Source organism: Humulus lupulus, chromosome 7 (assembly GCF_963169125.1).
Source record: "Humulus lupulus chromosome 7, drHumLupu1.1, whole genome shotgun sequence".
Classification (NCBI taxonomy): Eukaryota; Viridiplantae; Streptophyta; class Magnoliopsida; order Rosales; family Cannabaceae; genus Humulus; species Humulus lupulus.
In genome coordinates this window covers 204,651,370-204,675,283 of record NC_084799.1, presented here as the reverse complement: position 1 = coordinate 204,675,283, position 23,914 = coordinate 204,651,370, and the positions used below count along the sequence as shown (strand labels likewise).

At 38.4% G+C, this 23,914-nt stretch overlaps 1 protein-coding gene across 1 annotated transcript; it reads right to left on the bottom strand.

Annotated features, from left to right (window-relative positions):
* Positions 1-7,703: 7,703 nt before the first annotated feature.
* On the bottom strand, positions 7,704-9,153 carry LOC133789180 (putative disease resistance protein At4g11170). The gene is made up of 2 exons (XM_062226938.1): positions 8,593-9,153; positions 7,704-8,032 (listed from the first exon to the last, which is right to left on the bottom strand). The coding sequence occupies exons 1-2, from the start codon at positions 9,003-9,005 to the stop codon at positions 7,825-7,827; spliced, it is 621 nt and encodes a 206-aa protein (XP_062082922.1). The 5' UTR covers positions 9,006-9,153; the 3' UTR covers positions 7,704-7,824.
* Between the last annotated feature and the right edge of the window lie 14,761 nt (positions 9,154-23,914).

The window sequence follows — 23,914 nt, the reverse complement described above, 5'->3', positions numbered from 1 at the left end:
TGTAATCTCTTTTTAATTATCATTATGTCATGTTTTGGTTTTAAAACAATGGGATCCCATATCCTAACTTAAATTTTATATAAGTTTGACCTTTGTTTTTTTTAACGTTTTAATAAAGTTATGATCTTTTCACTTGTAAATTCTATTAAGGATTAGGATCTATGTGTAGTTTTCATTAATGGTCCAAAGTCTAGAGTAGTTGTGTCATTACAAATTAGGGCATAAAACCCTAACAAACTTCCACTTGCACTAATTGAAACTAATGCCTTAATTATACTAATCTCATTTCCTTGATATGCTTATCAAAAGTAGCTTTTGGTAGTGTCTTTGTAAACGGATCGACAAGATTGTCTTCAGATGCAATCCTTATAACCTTCACATCTCCCATGGCCACATATTCTTGAATAATGCGATACTTCCTTTCTATATGCTTACTCCTCTTGTGACTACGAGGTTCTTTCGAGTTGCCTATCGCTCTTTTATTGTCACAAAACAACACAAGCAGTTTATCCATTTCTGGAATAACACCAAGATTCGAATATAACATCTTTAGCCAGACTATTTCTTTAGTTGCTTCTGACGTGACTATGTACTCAGCCTCCACGGTTGAATCTAAGATTGGAGACTGTTTTACGCTTCTCCATATCACAGCTCCACCCCTAAGAGTAAACATCATTCCAGAAGTAGACTTCCTGTCATCGACATCAGTCTGAAAATCTGAATTGGTGTAGCCTACAGGGTTTAGAACACCACCATTGTATACTAACATATAATCCCTAGTATGCCTTAAATACTTCAAGGTATGCTTAACTGCTATCCAATGTTTCAGATTTTTATTTATTTATTTATTGTTATCAATATTATTATTATTATTATTTCTTCTTTTTTTTTTTCATTTTATGTAAAACAAATTTTGTGAATTAATTTTATTAAGAGTGTGAATAATAATTGGTGAATATTATTTTAATTAAAAGCAATGTGAGTTGATCGCTTTAGACCATAGTTTGAGATTTAGGTATAAATTAAATGTAAAGTTTTTCAAAGAATTTTAATATATGATTTTATGTGTTTGTGATCCACATAAAATAATAGAATCATTTTAGACTATAAATTTGTGACTTTTTCTCTAAGAGTTTATGATTAACACAAGAAGAATTTTATGGGATTAAAGTGGTGATTTTATGTTGAAAGGATTCACATAAAATCATAAAACATAAATTTAAACTAAGTGACACATTTTGGTATTTAGACTATAGTTTTTATTTAATTATTTTTAGCTATAATTTAATGCATTTTTTGAACAAATGCATGGGTTTGACTTCACTGCTTCTAACAACGAAGCCGAATATGAAGCCCTACTCGCTGGGTTACGGTTAGCCAGAGACATGAATATAAAGGTGCTTGACATCTACAGTGATTCGCAGCTGGTGGTGAATCAGGTCATGGGGGAATACCAGGCACGAGGCCTAAAAATGGTTGCCTATTTGAATAAAACAAAAGATCTGTTGGCACAATTCGACAAATACACCCTCCAGCAAGTACCTCGCGACCAGAATTCCAATGTTGATGCTTTGGCCAAACTTGCAAGTGCAAAGGATGCTGACACCTTAAATATAGTACCAGTTGAGCGACTGTGTACACCAAGCATCCGAGTAGAATAAACCACTATGGTAATCCAGATGGCAGATACGTGGATGGCACCGTACATAGAGTATCTTACGCATGGCGTGTTCCCCAGCCCCGATCTATCCTATGAACAAAAAATTAACAAATAAACCAGGCCCAGCCAATTTATTGCAGAATAAACAAGTAAATCACTCACCTTTACCTATTTCGTGGTTGTTTCGTCAATCTCTTTGGTTTTCTCACATACCCACCTACTCCGATCCAGATTTCTTGCCACTGATGTGTTGTCATGGTCGTGGAAGACAATGCCCACGAATTCCTTTGGGTTCAGACAATGAATGCGAAAGGAAAGTGAGGGATTTTGGTTTCCGGATCGAGAGAGCAGAGAGAGAAAATAGGAAACAAATGCCAAACATTTTGGGTCGTTACAGGAACGTTCAGGCCCGGCGCCCTTAGACCGAGTCCTCTGGTTATTTAGTTGACCCCGACACGCTTAGGCCGGGCTGTGTTCCGCACACTTAACATCAGCCTCGACTGCCTTAGGTCGTACTTTCAGATCAAATATAACAAATAAATAGATTTCGGAACACACAATCAATTGCAGCACAATCAAACGTGCCTATCTAGATATTCTCAGATACAGATACATTCATAATCATAAACATATTTGATAACAGGGCTCTAAATCCCAATTACAACCTGGGTGCAGTTTTCTTACCTCGAGTCTCAAGCTGAAGGTGTAAGCAGTCCCGAGCACGATCCTCAATCCTGAGCCTTAACGGTAACCCTAGTCACAAAGCCATAATTGATAACCATTAAAACCTAAACCAATTAAAAGCTTTAGAATAACGTACTAGTCTCCGAGACCTCGAATTCTACTAAATCGGGTAGTAGAATCCTTCCGAGCACTTAGGTTTGAGTTCCCGAGCCTAAAAACCTGACTTGGCTATTTCTCATAATTAGAGTTGCGGCCCAGGCCCTTAAGGGCCGCGACACGCTTCAAGTCAGAGAGCTTCAAGGCTCTCTCCTTGAGGACGCGGGCCGTATTGCGCCCTATCCTGCGTCGCGGCGCCTAGGCGTTTCAGGAACCCACCAGGGCCTTCTCACACACATGGGCCGCGCCGCCTGAAAAACAGGGCCGCAGCTCAAGCCCAAAACCCAGAAATCTTCAACGTTTTCAATCCAAAATCCTTCAAAAATTTCCTACCAAAACCTCATTTTCCCAAAATCAAACGCCCAAAAAGTTCACTACAACATATATGACCTATAAACTAGCTCAAAACTACCTTAAATCTCCTAATTCATACTTAAGCTAACAACCCTAAAAACCTTGCCTGATCACAGAAATTACAGAGAAATCAAGTTTGTAGAGCTTACTTGAGCAAGGATTTCAATCCCTGAACTAACTCCAATCTTTCTCCTAGCTTGATTCCTTAGTGTTATACCCAAAAATTGGAGATCAATGATGTAACGCCCTGGCTACCCCAGAACAGTTACGGTGAACGGTGGACCGGAAATTTGACTCACTACCTGAGTCCTTTGGTCAAAAACGTGCTCTAGGTATAATTAACAGGTTAAGGCATAAAACCAATAAAAAGGAAATGGAGATTTTCATTACAAACTGCTCTGCAGAGCTAAGCAAAACATTTACAAGTTGTTCTCAGTACAAAATGGTTACTACTGTTTTAAATTTACAATCCCGCCGACCTAAGCGGCAAAAATAGGGTAAACCCCCTAGTTCCTCTGAGAACACCTTGACCGTGGTGGTCAAGCGGCTGCATATGTACACACCACCACATCAGCTCTCTACTCAAGGCTAGGTGAGCTTTTCTTTCCCTTTACCTGCACCACATAGCACCCATGAGCCAAGGCCCAGCAAGAAAACATAACACTTTATATAAACATTATCAAATGATTATCATTATAATCACACTGAGCATAAAGCTTTCAAACAAATGAGTGAACACCACATGAGGTCCTGATAAACCACACTGAGTGACTGACAAGCAAGTCACTAATTCAAATGGAAGAGTGACTGATAGGTAAGCCACCAGCCTTCAACAGGTTCTGGTAAACCGTACTGAGTGACTGCCATGCATGTCACTAACTCAAGTGGGAGAGTGGCTGCTAGGTAAGCCACTAGCCTCCAAGCGCTTATTTCATTCATCAACCCTCGGGGTCGGTCTGGCATCAATGCTCTTTGAGTCATTCAACGCTAATAATCGATTAGATCAAATCTTACTGGCTTGCATAATATATGCTAAGGCCATCCTGGCTAATGAGTCAGCTCAACGTGATCAGTGCCCAGTACCTCTGCCGAACTTGACTAATAAGTCATAGCTTCACAGTTGATACTAGCACCTTTTCCAAACCTGACTAATAAGTCAGTACCATGCACAAATGAGCAACATATGCTAAGCATTCCATATCCAGTCCATGTCCATATTTACACAATCAACATGCTTCATGAATATCCATGCATGTCACACTTGGGGTGCAGCTTTCTTACCTCTGGTTCGAGCAAGAACGAATAAAAGAACAACCCTGAGAACGATCGACTTTTTGGTCCTTTAGCGGTTACCTCAAGTTCAGGTTATGGTGCTCTTCCACAGTGGAACACTCTCCCAAAGTACCAAAGCCTAGCACCCAAGCTCAAATCCTTAACAAGATCACAAAAACTCACAAGAAAGATGAAGGAAGAAGAAGGTACGGGAAGGAGAAGAAGGATTATCTCTGTTTTTACTCTGTTTATTCAGCCACCTAAAAACCATATATATCCAAGCCAAAAAACCATTATACCCCTAGGTCTTTAAAAGTTTCTAAAGCCAACTCAAGGGTAATTTTGGCACATTCCACCTATACCGTTAATCATAATTAACGCTTCCCAATTCCCGCTAATCTCAACAGCCTCAAACCTCAATATTTCACATCCCGTTACCCTTTAATACCCGGTAACACTCTAATCATTAAAACACCCCGAGACTCACCCCGAGCCCCGAGCTAAAGCCCGTTATGACCAAACTGTTATTCAACATTCCTTGATCGTCTCATGCCAAATGGCTCGAACAAACCCACATCATAATGTAGTCTCAAATTATATCACCAACATGCGAACAAATAATCAATTTACCCTCAACGGGCCAAATTACCATCACACCCCTGTATTAAGAAATATGGACTCACATGCATGCATTTCACATCATATCATAATATAATCAACATATACATGCATTTATCAATTAATAACATAATTAAGCAAGTATGGCCCTCCCGACCTACTATTCATGCCGTTAAACACATCGGAGAATTTTGGGCCTTACAAATGATGTGGCAATAAATGTGACAAGTGGCAGTGCATGGTCAGTAAAAGACATTAATAGTCAATAAATACATTGAATCCTCAGAGTTGTGATAAATGGACCCGGTAGACTGACGAAGGATTTGGACTGCTTGAAAGATGTCATAACCAAGCCAAGTGCACCTTGGTCCTAGGAGGCTAAGGAGAATGCATCCTAGGAGGCCAAGGAGAATGCATCCTAGAAGAGCTAAGGATAGTGCATCCTAGAAGGCCAAGGAGAATGCATCCTAGGAGAGCTAAGGAGAATGCATCCTAGGAGGCTAAGGAGAATACGTCCTAGGAGAGCTAAGGAGAGTGCTTCCTAGGAGAGCTAAGGAGAGTTCATCCGAGGAGAACTCAAGAGAGTGGTCCTAGGAGACCCCAAGAGAGTGGTCCTAGGAGACCCCAAGGATTTGGTCCGAGGATAAAAATGGCATGCTAGAGGAGAGTGCCATGTTAGAGGAGAGAAGTGCATATCCTACCACCATGCATGTCCTACCACCATGCACGTCCGACCAACAAATGTTTGTCCTACCACCATGCACATGTTTGACCAGCACTTGCATGGGTGGTCAGTAGGAGGTGGATCAACTAGCTAGAGGAGACTAAGTCAAGATTCCCAGAAACAACTTCAACAAGATATGCGGGAATCTCTCATTCTTCCCACAAATGGGGGGTTTGTTACATTTTGAATTTTGAGTGTTTCTTTGTAATTTAAATGTAATAAATATAATAAAATATCCCGGTTCTAGGGGATATTGTATGTATGACCCTAAGCCTATAAATAGGGGGCTTATGGGATGAGAGAGGGGCTTTTTCTGCTTCTTCTTTCTAGAGAGAGAAAATTTGGGTCTGAGTATTCTAGAGAGAGAAAGTGCTGGCATATGAGAGAATTCTTGTATTTTTGCAATCTGTACTGAAGAAACTCAGTTGGCTCAGTCCATATGATCTTGAGTACAGGTCTATAAATCACAACTCTAAGTGGATTAGGCTATTACCGACAATCGGGGCTGAACCACTATAAAAATCTCTTGTGTTATTTATTTTCATTGATTAAACTGTCTGTTGTCGTTTATATTCTCTTGAAGGCTTGTCGTATTTGACGTTCTCACGTCGTTGGCTAAAAACACAGTCAACACTTAGCTCTCAGCCCAAAATTTCAAAGCTTCACCTCAAAATCCCAAAACCTTCCCAAGCACCATGAAGAGAGGAGAGAAACAAGAGAGAGAGAGAGAGCTGAGAGACTGCTAAGAATATACTAAGTGATTTCTAGTGGTTTCCTTAGGTCCCTCAAGCCTATCCTAAGCCTATCTCTTAACACAAAAGACCAAAATGTCCCCTAACTTATCCTTAGTCTCTTATTTCCTTTAAGGGCAAAACCGTCATTTATCACATTTCTAGTTAATCCTCAAGTGGTCCTATAAATTCTCAATTAATCCCGACATGCCCAATTAATCACCAAATAATTGCTCGTTAATCAATAAATCCCAAATACGCACTAAGTCCATGAAATACCCCTAGGCTCACCCCGCGCCGGGTATTAGACCACGCTATGACTATTTCGCTAATCCGCTCCCTAGGATTGCCTCGAGCGGAATACTGCAAGTATATCCATATAATAATGTGCTCTCAATCATTTAACACATATAATCACATTATACCCTTAATGGGTCAAAATTACAAATATGCCTTTATTAACAAGAATGAGCCCACATGCAAATTTGATACACATAAGCATGCTTATATATTCATTTTACCATATAAATCATGCATGTCACGTAGTCACACATTTAATTAATCAATTTCACACACACACACACACACACACATATATATATCCAACCATGCTCTCCCATCACACTAATCAAGGCACTAAGCCTTATTAGCAAATTGAGACGTTACAAATGGACTTCGACATGTCCATAAGAAATCAATTTGATAAACAACTTCGATGGTCCTCGATATCCCTCGATAGGCACAATGGCGCCTGAAACTCTGACTCGAGATGAAATTTTAAGTTCTGGCTCCTAGCAGGCGATGCGTTGTCTGTGTAGTGTTTCACGGGACCAGCGACGCAACACATGTCCCACTGACTTTACGCTCCAAAACTTGTCTCAAAACATCTCCAAATGCTCCCCAACTTTTTAGGTACTCTTATATACTCCAAAGACAAAAATATGATTTATAAATGCCTATACAAAAATTAAATTTAAATGTTGACTTTAGTGAAATCGTTATGATTTTTGCACCTCTTCTTGCCTAACCGATTTCACTATATACGTATTTAACCAATCTTACCAGAAATTTCATTACATTCTATTGCCTTTATTATTATTATTATTATTATTATTATTATTTGCATAAATGATCCATAGCCAATGAGACTTGCAATCTCACAAAACTTGTTTAGTTTTGTGGACAAAAAGTGGAATCTTTAATTTAGATTAATGCTAAGAGACGACATATTATTATTGGTACAATTTGGTATCGAATACACCAAAAAAGTACAACCTAAGATGTTGTTGGACACTTTTCTCGCAAAACTCAAGTGATCCAAACACTTTAGAGTCCAAGTTCTGTTGCTTGCACAACTCTTGGAGCTCTCTTTTACTCTATGTGGAATGGCAGCCATGGGTATGTTTGATCTTGCTATGGCAACATCTTCTATATGACAAGCTTCCCTTGAAGCACATAAATGTTTGCCTCAAGCCACGCATACTTAAGAAAATAATGTAAAGAATTCATGAAAAGTGGAGCCTTTAATTTATAATAAATAAATATATGATCATCCACATCAGTATTTTATTTATATTATATTAGAGAATGCAAGTCAAGGTCATCAATGGTGCTGTGGGCCTCTCTTACAAAAATTGCCAAAAAAAAAAAGTATAAAAAAAGTGTGTAGGGCCACGTAGAGTGGACGCACAATAAGAGTTGAGTCTTGTGGAGTTTATTCCGAAAATACCCCGGTAGATGTTGTTGAAGTTGAACGATGCAGCAGCAGTAGAATTACTCATCAATTTACTTGAAACTGCGGCCGCAATCTTCCCTATCAACTCTGCTTCATCTCTTCATCATCACAACACAAATAAATAAATAAATAATTTCAACAACATTATTTCTAAACCAAACACATAATATCACTACTACAAACAATTTAGTCTGTCACGAGAGATTAGTTATGCTTAAACAAACTTAACACATGTTTATAAGTTGGTTTACACAAAATTAACCTATTATGTATATCAATAGTAAGCATGGGAGGTCGGTTGTGTGAGAATCGACTTACTATGTAGACACAATAGGTCGGTTAAATGTGATCCGACCGACCGACCTCCCATAATTATAGATGTCATAGCATGTCAATACATCAAACACCCAGTAATTGTTAAAACTCCAAAACATTATTTACAACACTGCCCTAATTAAGCCACTCCAATTATAAAACTAACTAACTATATTAATTAAGCACAATTATATTGCCCCAATTTAGTGTATATATGTAATATACCTTTCATTTACAACTCTAATTAACTATTAGCCTAATAGATATTATTTTAGTAAGTAATGAAAAAAAGAAAAAGTACTAAATTCATATAATAAATAATAGAATAGTTATCTTGATTTACCTGTTGTGGAAATGAAAACCAGCTATACTGGTAATGTCCTTGAGGGCGTCCCTCCAGCTTTGCGCCCTACGATCTTCTCCATGTTGAGCAAAAGCCTCTCCAAACGTTCCATTGACTTTCCGTACATCAGTGGGATCAACCTTATAAAAAACTGGTATCACAGTCAGCCCCTTCTTCTCTTTGTACTCAAGAATCCGGATGATTTGGTCCAGGCGAGAGGTTGAAGAAGCATAATTGGGTGAGAAAATGACGATGCAACACTTTGAATCCTCAATCGATGCTGTATCAAATCCTTTCCTTGAAAGATAATGTTTCAGATGACTTGCAAAGCCTTTTCCACTGTCTTCAACGCAAAAGCTCAGAAACACCGAGTCGTTAGAACGAGAAGACGACGATGATGATCCTAATTCCATTTTTTCTAATCTTCTGGAGAAAATAGAGTCAGATTTGGGATTGGTAGGCTTCGGGTTCTGGCTATGTGTGAGGCTGCTGCTTTTGGGTTTGGAAAGGAAACTAGTCTGGTAGTGTTTGTTTTTGTTGGGAATGCTTTGCTTTCCTTTGATTGAAATCAAAACTTGAGTAAAGCGACATGTCGTATGAGTTAGTCTTCACAGTCAACATTTAAATTAAATATAACAACTGCCTTTCTTTTTCTTTTTCTTTTTCTTTTTTTTTTAATAATACTAATAATAATAAATTTATTTATTTATTTAGAGAACTACGTGGATTATATTTACATTTGTTTTTCCGACTTTGATCTAAACTTTGTTATTTTTTTTTTAATGAAATAAACTTTGTTATTGTTACATGTTTATTGCCATTGAATACATTTGTACAACTTCGAAATTCATGTACTTTATGTAAGTACTTTCGATTCTCATATAACAAATCTTTGGAAAGTGTTTTAAATATTTAGAATGAGTCACATCTTCACATATGGGCTATGTCTTGTAAAAAGTCTAAATTATGTATAAAAAAATTTATGTTTTGTATAAGACTTATTTTGATTGATTACATCTCTGAAGTCTTTATTTTTAAAATTTAATTTTTAGATCTCGTGTTTTGTCAAAAAGTTAAAAACTGGAATTGATAGATAGATTATTTGAACACAGTATTTTTTCTGACTACTCGTTTTGGCCCTTTATTTTAAAAAATGAACATTTGGGACCATGTATCTATTTAAAAAGTTCAAACTTCTTATAATTATTTAATTATATATTTATATAATTTTTGTTTTTTTTGTAAGATATCACACTATTTTGAACCTTGTATTTTAGTCGACTACCCGTTGTAATCTTTATTTTTAAAAATTAACTTGTGGATCTCAAGTTTTGTCAAAAGGTTGAAATATGAATAGATAGATAGAATATTTGAACACTATATTTTGGTTGATTACTCATTTTGATTCTTTATTTTTAAAAATTAACATTTGGATCATATATTTATTCAAAAGGTTAAAAATTCTTTATAAAAAGTATATTATATAAATATATATAATTTATGTTTTCTATAAGAATTCACACAATTTTGAACCTTGTACTTTAACTGTTTACTCATTTGGACCCATTATTTTTTTAAATTAACTTATAGACCTTATGTTTTGTGAAAATATTAAAAATAGGAATATAAAGATAGATTATTTGAACCACTTAGTTGATTACCCATTTGGATATTTTATTGTTAAAAACTAACATTTGAATCTCTTGTTTTATCACAAAGTTAAAATATAAAGAGAAATCACCGCATATACGTCATTTTACTTTCTTTTTTTTTTCATTTATACGGTATTTGTCTTTTATTCTCATTGTTATATTTGTTCTTTTTAACATTTATGTTAATACTTTATTTTTATTTCATTTTTACGTTTTCAATACATCTTCAGAACACTCTCCTTCGTTCTCCTCTTCTCTTCTCTGTATGCATAACAAAACCCAAATTTCTAAACCCTTGCTTCCACTTATCTGCAGTAACCCATAAGCTTTTTCTCGCCAAACCACACGGTGATTGCAGCTCATTTTGTCAGCAAAACTCTATTGGATTTGGTCCATATCAAAGCTCCGAACCATAACTATCACCGACTGGTTTTGGGCCAAATCCAAGCTCCAAAGCTGCTCCAGATCAAGAAATTGCTTGGCCAGGTAACCCACTGCACTTATATTTTTCTGTTTGTTTCCTAAGATAAAGATTGCTGGCTGTGTATTTGAGTTTGATTTCTGCTTTTTTTTCTTTCTCAAAATCACATTTTCTCTTTAGTTTTGGGAATGTGTTCTCCTCTTCTCTTCTCTGTATGCATAACCAAACCCAAATGTCTAATCCCTTGCTTCCGAATGAATTTAAAGAGTTGGGGAAGAGATCCAGCATTGGGGTATGCATCCAGCATTTGTTTTATTGCAAGTTTGATATTATTTTTTTCTTGTACAAATTTGAAGACGCAGGTGTGACTACGGATTATCATATACACGTTCTGTGTTATTGCTCAGAGAAAAGAAAAGGTGGTTTTGTACTAGTTGGATTGCACTGAATTATCAAATAATGCATAAATGACGTACATGGCCAGAGTTTGGATCTCTTAGGTGACGCATTGTTTAACTTCAGTTTCTCATTTTAAAAAAGAAAGCACACATCCAACCTTGGCTCTTAAGGCTATTTTTATTTTTATTGCAAGTACATCTCATTTGTGCATAAGTTGAACGATAGCATATGGTGTTGATGATCTTATGTAACACTACAAGGAGCCCATTGCCATGTCTATTATTTAGGATAGCAGCTTCTCATCTTTGGGGTTGATCCAAAATTTATTTTCTCTTTTGAATTTGCCCTGTTGATTTGATTTCATTGCACCAAATAAATAAATAAAAGGGAAATGTTGCTTTAGTGTAGCGTGTTGCTCTTGCTCTTGGATTCCTTGTTTGATTGGTTTGGATTTTGCTTCTTTATTCTATTCCTTTTAACTACTTAGTATTTAATTGATGTAACCTTCTTCCTCACTTATTTATTATCAACAACAATCACATGTGTTACTTGACATAGCATATTCTATTGCCTAACACATATATAATTGAATTGCATAGAAAACGGGAAGGACATGTGAAAGGGAAGGAGTAGGCAACTAACGATTGATTACCTCTTAACCAACTCAAGAAGTCATCAATTTTGGATTGGGATATGGGGAAGAGATTTGTGTACCCCTCTTAACTAACACGATAGTACATCCCTACGAAACCAAACAAATTTAGGTTGTTGCTCCTTTTAGGAGTCATGGTTCATACAAGGTTTTCGTCCGCATCTCCAGCATCCCAAACAAATATTCCAACTTCTAAAACAAATATGAAATCTACAGTTGCTTCTGTTAGTGAAGCAAGAGTGAAGAAAAGGCTCTATAATTGCAAACATGAAGCTAGGAAAGTAAAAAGAACCAAAAAAAGCCAATTAATTATTGAAGAACCTTGTGAATCTGCTCCTAAGGTATTTTTTCAATTCCTTTCACTTCGGCAATGATTCTTGAGTTTCCTATGTTTTACTGTTCTGCGTTTATTGTTAAGTAGGTATTATTAGGTTGCTTAGGTTGGCTGTTTATTGCTTGCTTTCTATGTTGCTATATATTTTCAATGGTTTCTAAATTAATTAATTTGTGAGTTTATTGTTTAAATGTTGTCTATGAATTTCTTAGGATTTTATAGGATTGTTAAATATGTTGTTTTTTATGTTGTTGATTAGTATTATGAGGTGGTTAGGTCTTTTGAAGGTTGCTTAACTGGTTGATGTGTATGTTGCTTTTGTACATTGCTTTCTATGCAGATTTAAATGGTTGTTGTATTGCTTTAACTGGTGCATAAGAGGTTGCTCTGTGAGGTTTCTTTCTATGTTGTTTATGGGTTGATTCAAAGTTTATAGGGTTGATTTATTTGTTGCTAGAAAGGGTTGCTAGGTAGGGTTGTTGTATTGTTTCAAGGGTTGTTTAAATGGTTGTTGTTTGTGTTGCTTAATTAGTTGTTGTGTGTTGCTTTTCTATGACGTTTTGAATTTTATAGGGTTGCTTTATTAGTTTTATATGTTGTCAATGCATATTATGGGTTGCTTAACAGTTTCAACGATTGCTTAATTGGTTGTTCTTTGTGTGCTTAATAGGTTGATGTGTTTTGCGTAAGAAGTTGTTTGGGTTGCTTTTGTAGTTTCTATGGTTAATTAACACATTTTTTTATGGATTGCTGATTGTGGCTTATTAATATTTGTATATTTCTATTTAAATTTGTGTGTTCTTTTGCTATGTTTTATAGGGTATGAATTTCCTAATTCATTCGGATAATCGTTGTTCTTCAAAAATTGCTTCTACAATCAAATATTCTCAGATTCAAGCTATCCATGAAAAGCTTTCAACGAAGCAAGTTAGTGACTTTGGTGATTCATGTTTTGGCCATTTCCTAACTCTGCCAGAGTTCACAATGCAACATCAACTTATCAACAATCTATTGCTAAGAGAGTTGCAACAACCCAACAAACTAGAGATTTGGGTTGGTGTAAATGGAATGAAGCTTCGTTTTGGGATGAGGGAGTTTGCATTGGTCACTGGTTTACGGTGTTTGGGATCCACTGATAAAATGAAATATGTTTCAAAGCATAATGGTCTTTAGCAACAGAATAATCAATTGGTTCATCATCTGAATTTGATGCTGCTTCTTCTGTTTGTGCAACTTCATTGCATAGTTGATTATGTGTTGTTGTACTCCTAGTTGAGAAAAAAGATTGCTGCATTAAGTTGATTTCAATTGTGAGACACAAAGGGTATTTTGTGATATTCGTTTCCTTTTTCTTCAACTCTATGTAGAACTTCAATTGTGAGTCATCAACTATTTTTAAAGGTGGGTATCCATCTTTAACTTGATACTGTATTGTCAAAAGTGTAGATTCAAGTTGCAGCTTCAATTAATTGCATATCATACCAATCAAGTTGTTGTAGTTGCAGTCATTTCTAATTACTATTCCACAAATATCAAAGTTGATATAGTTTTTGTTTTGATCCCATTACCCATTGTGTTGGAGTAAAACTGCAATGCTATCCATTTCCTGCAAGCAAGATATACCTTGTTAAACAACTTACAATCTACCTTGATGATAAACCCTTAAGCACCCATTAAGCAACCTCTTCATCAACTTTATTAACACATTAAACAACAAATTAGAGACCCATTCATCAACTTTTATAACCCCTTAAGCAAATAAACAAACTCTTACGTAAACTCTTCAAATCATTATTTGTAACATAAGCAAACAATAATAAACATGTACGATATTTATAGCAACCTTTTAAACACCCAATTAAGCTACCAATTGTTCTAAGCAAAGTACAAATAAATATTTACCTCCTTTCAATCACTCCTCTTTAAATCCAAAGATATTGACAATTGCTTGTTCTCACACCTTCTTCAAAATGATCGTTTTATGAATATTTTTTCATCAACATAAGAATTTACAGAAACCCATTCAGATTCAACCAAATCAATAAAAAAATATATAGAATCTCTTAAGCAGGCTTGTCAGCAACCTTCATTAATCTTAAAGGAACTAGTCAGCAACATAATCAGCAACCCAGAAATTCAGTTTTACCTCATTTCATAAAATTGACAATAGCTCTCTTATCCTACTCACTTCCAATCGCTTGTTTGCAGCAACCTAAATATTTACAGCAACCCATTCAGATTCAACCAAATCAATCAAGAAAATATAAAAAAAAAATAGAGAATCTCTTAAGCAGGCTTGTCAGCAACCTTCATTAAACTTAAAGAAACTAGTCGGCAACATAATCAGCAACCCAGAAATTCAATTTTACCTCATTTCATGAAATTGACAATAGCTCTCTTATCCTACTCACTTCCAATCACTTGTTAGCAGCAACCTAAATATTTACAGCAACACATTCAAATTCAACCAAATCAATCAAGAAAATATAAAAAAAAAATAGAGATCTCTTAAGCAGGCTTGTCAGCAACCTTCATTAAACTTAAAGAAACTAGTCAGCAACATAATCAGCAACCCAGAAATTCAGTTTTACCTCATTTCATAAAATTGACAATAACTCTCTTATCCTACTCACTTCCAATCGCTTGTTTACAGCAACCCATTCAGATTCAACCAAATCAATCAAGAAAATATAAAAAAAAAAATAGAGAATCTCTTAAGCAGGCTTGTCAGCAACCTTCATTAAACTTAAAGAAACTAGTCAGCAACATAATCAACAACCCAGAAATTCAGTTTTACCTCATTTCATAAAATTGACAATAGCTCTCTTATCCTACTCACTTCCAATCGCTTGTTTGCAGCAACCTAAATATTTACAGCAACCCATTTAGATTCAACAAAATCAATCAAGAAAATATATATATAAAAAAAGAGAATCTCTTAAGCAGGCTTGTCAGCAACCTTCATTAAACTTAAAGAAACTAGTCAGCAACATAATCAGCAACCCAGAAATTCAGTTTTACCTCATTTCATGAAATTGACAATAGCTCTCTTATCCTACTCACTTCCAATCGCTTGTTTGCAGCAACCTAAATATTTACAGCAACCCATTCAGATTCAACCAAATCAATCAAGAAAATATAAAAAAAAAAAAATAGAGAATCTCTTAAGCAGGCTTGTTAGCAACCTTCATTAATCTTAAAGGAACTAGTGAGCAACATAATCAGCAACCCAGAAATTCACTTTGACCTCATTTCATGAAATTAACAATAGCTCTCTTATCCTACTCACTACCAATTGCTTGTTTGCAGCAACCTAAACATTTAACCCATAAGCAACTTATTCAATATTCAGAGCCCATAAATTTTGTAGATGTTATTCAGCAATATGTACTAGATTCAGAGCAACCCATAAGCAACTTATTCAATATTCAGAGCAACCTTTGAAACACCAAACAACAAAAAACAGAGCAACAAAAGTAATAAGAACTTACCTGAAAGTTGCAAAGATTTGAGTGGTTGGGTTTGTTTTTGAAGTCACAATTCAATAGGATTTCAACCTAATTGCAGATTTTGATGAGATTTTGTTGGTATTTCAATTTTTTGTTGCAGATTTGAGTGTTTTGGATTTGACGGGAGGTGATTTCTGGTTGCTTTGTTGAAGCTATACAGTTCGGCAATGGCTGGTAGAGAAGAAAATATGAGATCATGAAGATGGGAGAGATGGAGATTGTATAGAAGGAAGAGTGGCAGACCCACTTTACAAACCGTAATATTGAATACACTTTAAAATATATATATTAATGAAACAAACATATAAGAACCGTATTTTTGCAAAAAAAGTTCGTGATATATGTATTTCCAAAAAAAGCCCAAATATAAATAGATAGGTTTTATTATTATTATTATTATTATATGTAGATATTTTTATCTATTATAATTTATATTAAAATAAAAATGAGAAAAAAGAAAGAATAGATAAAAAAAAAATTCCTTAATTAATTAATAGCCATAAATTAGAATAGTAAAATAAAAAATTGAGAAAAAAATAATGTTTACTTATATTTATAATTTAATTAAATATTTTTGGTAATTAAATATCTAATCAAATTTAAATTCAAAATAGAAATTCAAAAATTTTATCTTTATCTTTGAGCTCGTTGTTTTACTAACCAGATCTAGGTCCATGCCATCATATCTATCATAAATTGCACACATATTAATATAATTAGAAAAATAATTTAAAGTTATTTTTATTTAACTTTGCATCACATAAATATTATCTATATATGAATATGAATTATATGGAAACTCCACCATAAATAAACGCTCTTGAATTTTAAAATAAAATAACTGCAGTACTGATCAAGTACAATGTTATTCCAGTGAATCAAATCAAATCAAATAAAAAAACTTTAAAGATTAACAAACACTAATAATTGAATAAATACTAAAATTTTAAATATTAACAAACATTAATTATTGAATAAATACTCAAGATGATTGTGTTGTCATTAACATGTAAATCAATCAAATTTGGAGATATGAATTGGAATTCATTGAAAATTGAAATTGAAAGAATTTAGAAAGAATAAGAGGAAAAAAAAATTAGAGTAGAGGAAAATATGAGATTAATAGAGAATGTTTAGAATATATATAGATTCACAAAAATATATTTATCTATATTTAAATAATAATATCTTATAAATATCTCATTTAAATTTAGAAAATTACAATTATTATTATTATTATAATCTATAAAATGAACAAAAAATTAGATTAAAGGAGAAAATAGAAAGAGTGATTTGAATAGATTTTAGTGTGTCATATAATCTCCTTGAAGTTCTTCTTTTAATATATATATATATATGTTACACCCAGATTTCGAGCCTTGAGAATTGTGATCTCGAAAGCTGGATTCGTCAGGTGTGAACTCGTAATGTCTAGAACACGTGTCCGCAACCTAGGCACCAAACCTACAAAGCAGGTGGCAACCTCGAAGATGGTAGCCTCGAAGTCCTCACAAGCTCAAAAGATAGACATCGGAGTACGTCTATTCTCGGGTGGCCTCGGATCAGGAGTTCCGAGCCTGACATAAGTATGAGCTCGAAACCACATGATCTCGGGGAAAATATTACAACTTGAAAATCACTAAGAGACCTGAGTTGGCACGGCACTGACGATGTAGATTGCTAACTTCGAACATCTTAATGAGTCACTTGGAGAGACACAGTCTACATTTATTGTTGTAACTTCCCTATAATAAAGGGATATTTATTATTCAGTTATACGCCCCCTGGTCTTCAGGGGATGTTTCCTTGTATATAGGAGTTACAGGCTTTTAAAGCCATTAAATTTATTGACATAGAGAATAACTTCCCAGAGACGTGTGGGAGAGTATTCTGAGACTTCCTCTATAAATAGAGAAGTCCTGTACCTTTGTAAATGACCCGAAATTTTGTGATCTTGAGAGAATCTCTGGAGAATTCATTCTTGAAGAATTTCCAGAAATCATCTTAAATTCTAATAACAAAGACTCATGGACTAGGCAGAGTTAACTGCTAAACCACGTAAAAAAATCCTACTTGTTTTATTGTATTTTTTTGGCCATAACTATTTATTGTTTTCGTGCTCTATATTCACTGTTGACGAAAAACGGCGTCAACATTTTGGTGCTTTCATTGAGAGCCTTAAGCATTCAGTCCCTGAACAAGTTATGGCCGCAAACGATCAAAACTTTCCTGAAGAAAATTATCCGAGACGCCCTGGGAAGCAGCCAATGGTAAACCCGAATAATGAAGAGAGAAGCGAGTCCTCCGATTCTCGGGGACCACCAGTACCTCCAAGGGATGAGGATATGTACTACAACCCTGAGCGGTGCGTTCCCATTGTTGAACTTGAAAACCGGCAGCTGAAACAGAAATTGGCCGAAGCCAACAAGCGGAATGAGGAGTTGGCTAGGATAGCCGCAGAGGCTCAGGCGGCTCAGCCCCCACCTCCGCGTGAAAACCAAGCCCCTCCTCTGAGGGACGTGCATGTTCCTCCCCGCAGGCCTCGTGGGCATCCACGAAAAAATGCTGCCACGAGAAGGCCAGAGCAGCCTCCGGCACCAACAGAGCCATTCGCTCCCTCGAGACCCCAGAGGAGCACTCGAGCCAGGGCTCCGATCAATTCAACTGCGGAAGTACCAGCGAGAACTGGGAATAACCGAACCCCTGCAGAGGCTCGGACTCAAATCCCTGGTAACACGCAGAATGCAACCAACCCGTCTCGGGCAAACTCCGGGCCATCTAGGCCTCGAGATGGGTGGCAACCACCTTCACCCATACGCTTCCCGCCATCACCTATAAGATATCCTTCACCACCTCGCAAGAATGCTCAGCCAGATCGAGATGACGAGGAAAGACGTGCGGGAAGGAGGCAGGGGAATAGAGAAGCCTTCAGGGAGCGAAGAGGCGCCCAGTCAACAAGAAGTCAAATGTCCCGGTCTCGTACTGCAGAAACGAGGCAGCATGAAAGAGACCCCTCTCAAAATAATCATGTGACGAGTCTTACCAGTGACGACTCGGGAGATACTAGATCGGTCAGTATGTATGACCGAGGTCGAAAGAATACTGGGAGCCGCAGGAATCGCTCCGACCTGCGGGAACACTTGAATCAGAATTGGGGTAATGTTAACCCGACAAACCCGGACCTGAGGGATCGCCTAAATGGGCGAAAAGATCCCCTGCGGAGGCGCGAGCCTAGAATTGTGATCAATGACAGCCAATTTCAAGCAAGACCCCTCACGGACCCGGTCCAGGAAAGAATTGATCAGATGGAGAAGGCCTTCAGACTTTTGCAAAATGAGCAAAGCCACGGTCGGCATGAGGACTCTGATGAGGAGCTCGAACCGTTCGCTCCCCATATTTACAATACCCCATTTCCTCAAGGATTTCGGATCCCTCACATCCTAACGTTTGAGGGAAAGTCCGACCCGTACGACCATCTGAGTACATTCAATACCATAATGAGAGCAAGTAATGTGGGTTACGAGCTCAGATGTATGTTATTTCTGGCATCGCTAACGGGACCGACCAAGAGCTGGTTCGAAAAATATAGAAGACACTCAATCACTTCTTGGGATCAGCTGTCTAAGGACTTCAAGAAGCAGTTCAGAGCCATGATGGGGGTCAGACCCGAGGCATCAACTCTGACTAATGTTCGGCAGGAGCCAGGCGAGACATTAAAAAGTTACCTTACGAGGTTTAACTTGGAAGTTTCCCGGGCCCGAAATGTGGATGACAGCGGTCATCTAATGGCTGTCCAAGCTGGAGTAATGCCAGGAAGCGCCCTCTGGGACGACATGCAGAGAAAACCGGTGAGGTCCCTAACTGAGTTTAACAAACGAGCACAGAGGTTTGTCAATGTATAGGAAGCGAGGTCGACACTTAATGTGACCTCCCAGCCCGTAACTACAACGATAAACGTAAACTCTGCTTCAAATTCGACGGACCCACCAGCTCCAAAGCCTGCTGCGGAAAACCCTTCCAAGAGAAAGAAGAACGAAGGGAGTAACCCCGAGGCCGAGGGAGGAAAGAAAAAGAAGGGAGAAAGGTATTTCTCCGTGTATAGAGTGTACACTTAGCTCAACGAGTCTCGGGAGAATATATACCTGGCTAACGAAAAAAAAGGTCCCCTTTAGACGTCCAGACCCAATGAGAAATCAGAAGTCCAAGAGGGACTCCAGCAAATATTTTCGATTTTACAGAGACACCGGGCACACTACTGATGAGTGCCGACAGTTAAAGGACGAGATCGAAGGATTAATCTCAAGAGGTTACTTTAGACAATATGTCAAAAACCATAATACTAATGAGGCGTCTACAAGCCAAAGGGAAGCTGCGCCACAACCCGCACAAAACAACAATTCCCGTGCCAGGGAAGAAGATAGCCCCCCTCCAATTGATGGAGAAGACGAAATAACCATCTCGGGAGGGCCTCGTCTCGCGGGAGTGGGCAGAAATACTCAAAAAAGATACGTGAATGAGCTAAAAACTGGGGAAGGGTCTCCTTACAAACCCGAACCTAGAGCTCCTAAAAATCAAAAGATAGAGTCTCAGCCACTAACCTTTACTGAGGACGACGCGTCCCATGTTCAGTTTCCTCACCATGATCCACTGGTCATCACTCTCCAGCTGGCAAATAAGAGAGTTCACCGGGTTCTCATAGACAATGGGAGCTCAGTTAACATTCTCTATAAGGCAACCCTAGAGAAAATGGGACTCACTCTTCGTGACCTGAAAGCATGTGCGACAACACTGTACGACTTTTCAGGAGAAGGGACCGCTTGCATGGGATCCATCGAACTCCCCGTAACCTTGGGAGACTACCCAGTCTCAGCAACCAAGATGATGGAGTTCGTGGTAGTAGACGTGCCTTCGGCCTACAACGTGCTGCTCGGAAGACCCGCCCTAGTAAGGCTGGGGGCAGTCTCGTCTGTGAGGCATCTGGCCATTAAGTTCCCTACTCCTAGTGGTAGGGGTGTGCACGGTGTGGTTTGGGCAGTTTGAACACTTTTTAATACACCACGCCACAAGTGCGGTGTAGTAGCTAGAACACACCGTGTGGTGTGATTTCGTTGCACCAAACCGACCAAACCAAACCATTTTTTGCGGTGTGGTTTGGGTTGTTTTCCATGGTGTAAGTGTGTTAAAAAATGTGTGAGATAGAGATGGCGATAGGGAGGAGGCGCAAATGAGATGAGAGAGGAAAGATTTGTTGTTGTGTATGATGTGTTAGAGAATAAGGTTATACATTAATTTAAGTGGGCCCCTAGTTTCATATTGGGTTACTAAAATATAGTATACATGTAAAATTTAATTTTTTTTTAACATATTTATAAGTATACGGTGCGGTGTGATGCAAACCAAAATTTCACACCGCCAAACCGCGCACCGCACCGCACCGTGCAGTTTAGCTAAGATACAAACCATACCAAACCATTCCACTTTTGACACCGCGGTTTGCGCTGTAGTGCGGTGCGGTGCGGTCAGTCGCCGCGGTTTGCCGGTTTAGATGCTCACCCCTACCTAGTGGCATCGGGACGTTGAGGGGAGACCAGTTGGCTAGAACGGAATGCTACAGCATCTCCCTTAGAGGAAAGAAACAGACGAGTGCACAGGCACTCATAATCATTCAAAACAAAGATGGGACAATCTTGGAGATAGATGAGAAGATCAACCTAAGGGTGGAGGAGAAAACTGACCTCGAACCATTAGAAAAGCTCGAAGAGTCAGATCCTTCCAAAACAGTAAAGGTCGGGAAACACCTCCAAGAGGAAACTAAATAGCAATTAATTTGCTTCTTGAAGAAAAACCAGGATGTCTTCGCGTGGTCACATTCGGACATGGTTGGAATAAGTCCGAACATAGCGAGCCACGCACTGAATATCGATAAAAGCTTCCCACCGAAGCAACAAAAGCGAAGACAACTAGATGACGACAGAAAAAGGCACTGAAGGAGGAGGTCGACAGGTTAAAAGAAAACCGGTTCATTAGGGATGCTTTTTATCCTGACTGGGTGGCCAATCCGGTGTTGGTCTCGAAGCCAAATGGGACATGGCGAACCTGCATTGACTATTCGGACCTCAACAAAGCTTGTCCAAAGGACTGTTTTCCTTTACCAAGGATTGACCAGCTCGTGGATGCCACGGCAGGGCATGGACTGATGTCGTTCATGGATGCCTATTCTGGATATAACCAGATTCCCATGCATGCACCTGACCAGGAACATACGAGTTTTATAACAGACAAAGGACTATATTGTTACAACGTCATGCCATTCGGGCTCAAAAATGCTGGGGCCACATACCAGCGGCTCGTGAACATAATGTTTTCGGAGAAAATAGGGAACAATATGGAAGTTTATGTTGATGACATACTAGTCAAGTCTCAACTTAACGATAACCATGTTGACGACCTCGAAGAGTGTTTTGCCGTGCTCCGGAAGTATAACATGAAGCTTAATCCTCAGAAATGCTCCTTTGGGGTATCATCTGGAAAATTTCTGGGCTTCATTGTAAACGCTCGTGGGATAGAAGCTAACCCAGACAAGATCCAGGCCCTAATCGACATGCCCTCACCTCGAAGACACAAAGATGTCCAAAGTTTGACCGGCATGATGGCGGCACTAAGTAGGTTTGTCTCTAAATCTACAGACCGTTGTCTTCCGTTTTTCAATCTGTTGAGGGGAGGCAAGAAATTTGAATGGATGGAAGAATGCGAGCTAGCCTTCCAGGAGCTTAAGAAGCACCTCGCAGAACCCCCCATCTTATCAAAACCTGTTACGGGAGAAGTACTATACTTGTATCTTGCCACTACCGAACATGCAATAAGTGCAATGCTCGTGCGAGAAGAGGAAAAGGTACAGAGGCCCGTATATTACATCAGTAAAAGATTACTGGGGGCAGAATCGAGATACCCCTTGATGGAAAAGCTAGCTCTCAGCTTAATTCATTCATCTCGCAAATTACGACCCTACTTTCAGGCGCACCCCATCCATGTATTAACCGATCAACCGATGAGGCAAGTCTTGTCTAAGCCAGAAGCTTCAGGTCGACTTCTTAAATGGGCAGTTGAGCTCGAACAATTCGAGATCACCTACCACCCGAGGACGACCATTAGGGCACAGGCCCTAGCGGACTTTATAGTGGAGTGTACTGGCATGACCAACGATGAAGTTATAACCCCGGCCCACGAGCTATGGAAACTTTACGTCGATGGGTCATCTAACGAAAATGGATCGAGGGCAGGGGTCATTTTGATTACTCCCGCAGGAAGCAGATTTCATTCTGCATTAAGATTCGACTTCAACGCATCAAATAACGAGGCCGAATACGAGGCTTTACTAGCGGGACTCCGTATAGCCAAAGAGCTCAAAGCTAAGGCCATACATTGCTACAGCGACTCACAGCTTGTGGTGAACCAAATTTTGGGAGAATACCAGGCTCGTGGCACGAAAATGGCAGCTTACTTAGAAAAGGCCAAGTCCGCATTGGAACATTTCGAGTTTTATGCGATCGAAAAGTTCCCTAGATCAAAACTCAAATGTAGATGCCTTAGCTCGACTCGCTACTTCCACCGAGAGTGATGAGCTAAATCTTGTGCCAATAGAACATCTCTCGGCGCCTAGCATTGACGAGTTGGAGCAGGAAGAGGTGTGTATGATTGATTCCGAGCCTACCTGGATGACCCCAATAGTCGAATATCTCGAGACCGGCGTCCTTCCGAAAGATCGAAACCAGGCTCGAAAGTTAATGTATCAGCTTTCCCGTTACACCATTTTGGATGGAAAGCTGTATAGAAGGGGATATTCCATGCCATTACTTCGGTGTGTGACTCCACCCAAAGCCAAGAAGATCATTGAAGAAATTCATGAAGGGTTCTGTGGAGACCATACTGGGGGGCATAGCCTGTCCAAGAAAATCATACGCCAAGGCTATTTCTGGCCTACCATCAAATCGGATTCTTTCGAGTACGTAAAGAAATGTGATAAGTGCCAGCGGTTCGCCACGATTCCTTGAGCTCCACCATCCGAGCTGACCATGATGACTTCCCCATGGCCATTTGCGGTATGGGGAATCGACCTCATAGGCTCTCTCCCAATTGGCAAGGGCGGTGTGAAGTATGCTGTAGTTGCCATAGATTACTTCACAAAGTGGACAGAGGCTGAACCGTTAGCAACAATAACTTCCAAGAAAGTCCTTGACTTCGTGGTAAAGAACATCGTATGCCAATATGGGATGCCGAGGAAAATTGTGTCCGACAACGGAACCCAGTTCGATAGCGATTTATTCACCAACTTTTGCGAGAAGAATGGAATAATAA

Bases quoted from the DNA above. Each gene is read 5' to 3' on its own strand.
- LOC133789180 (XM_062226938.1), bottom strand. From the start codon at position 9,005: ATGGAATTAGGATCATCATCGTCGTCTTCTCGTTCTAACGACTCGGTG. The intron at 8,033-8,592 runs GTAAATCAAGAT...GTGATGATGAAG, and splicing joins GGTTTTCATTTCCACAACAG to AGATGAAGCAGAGTTGATAG.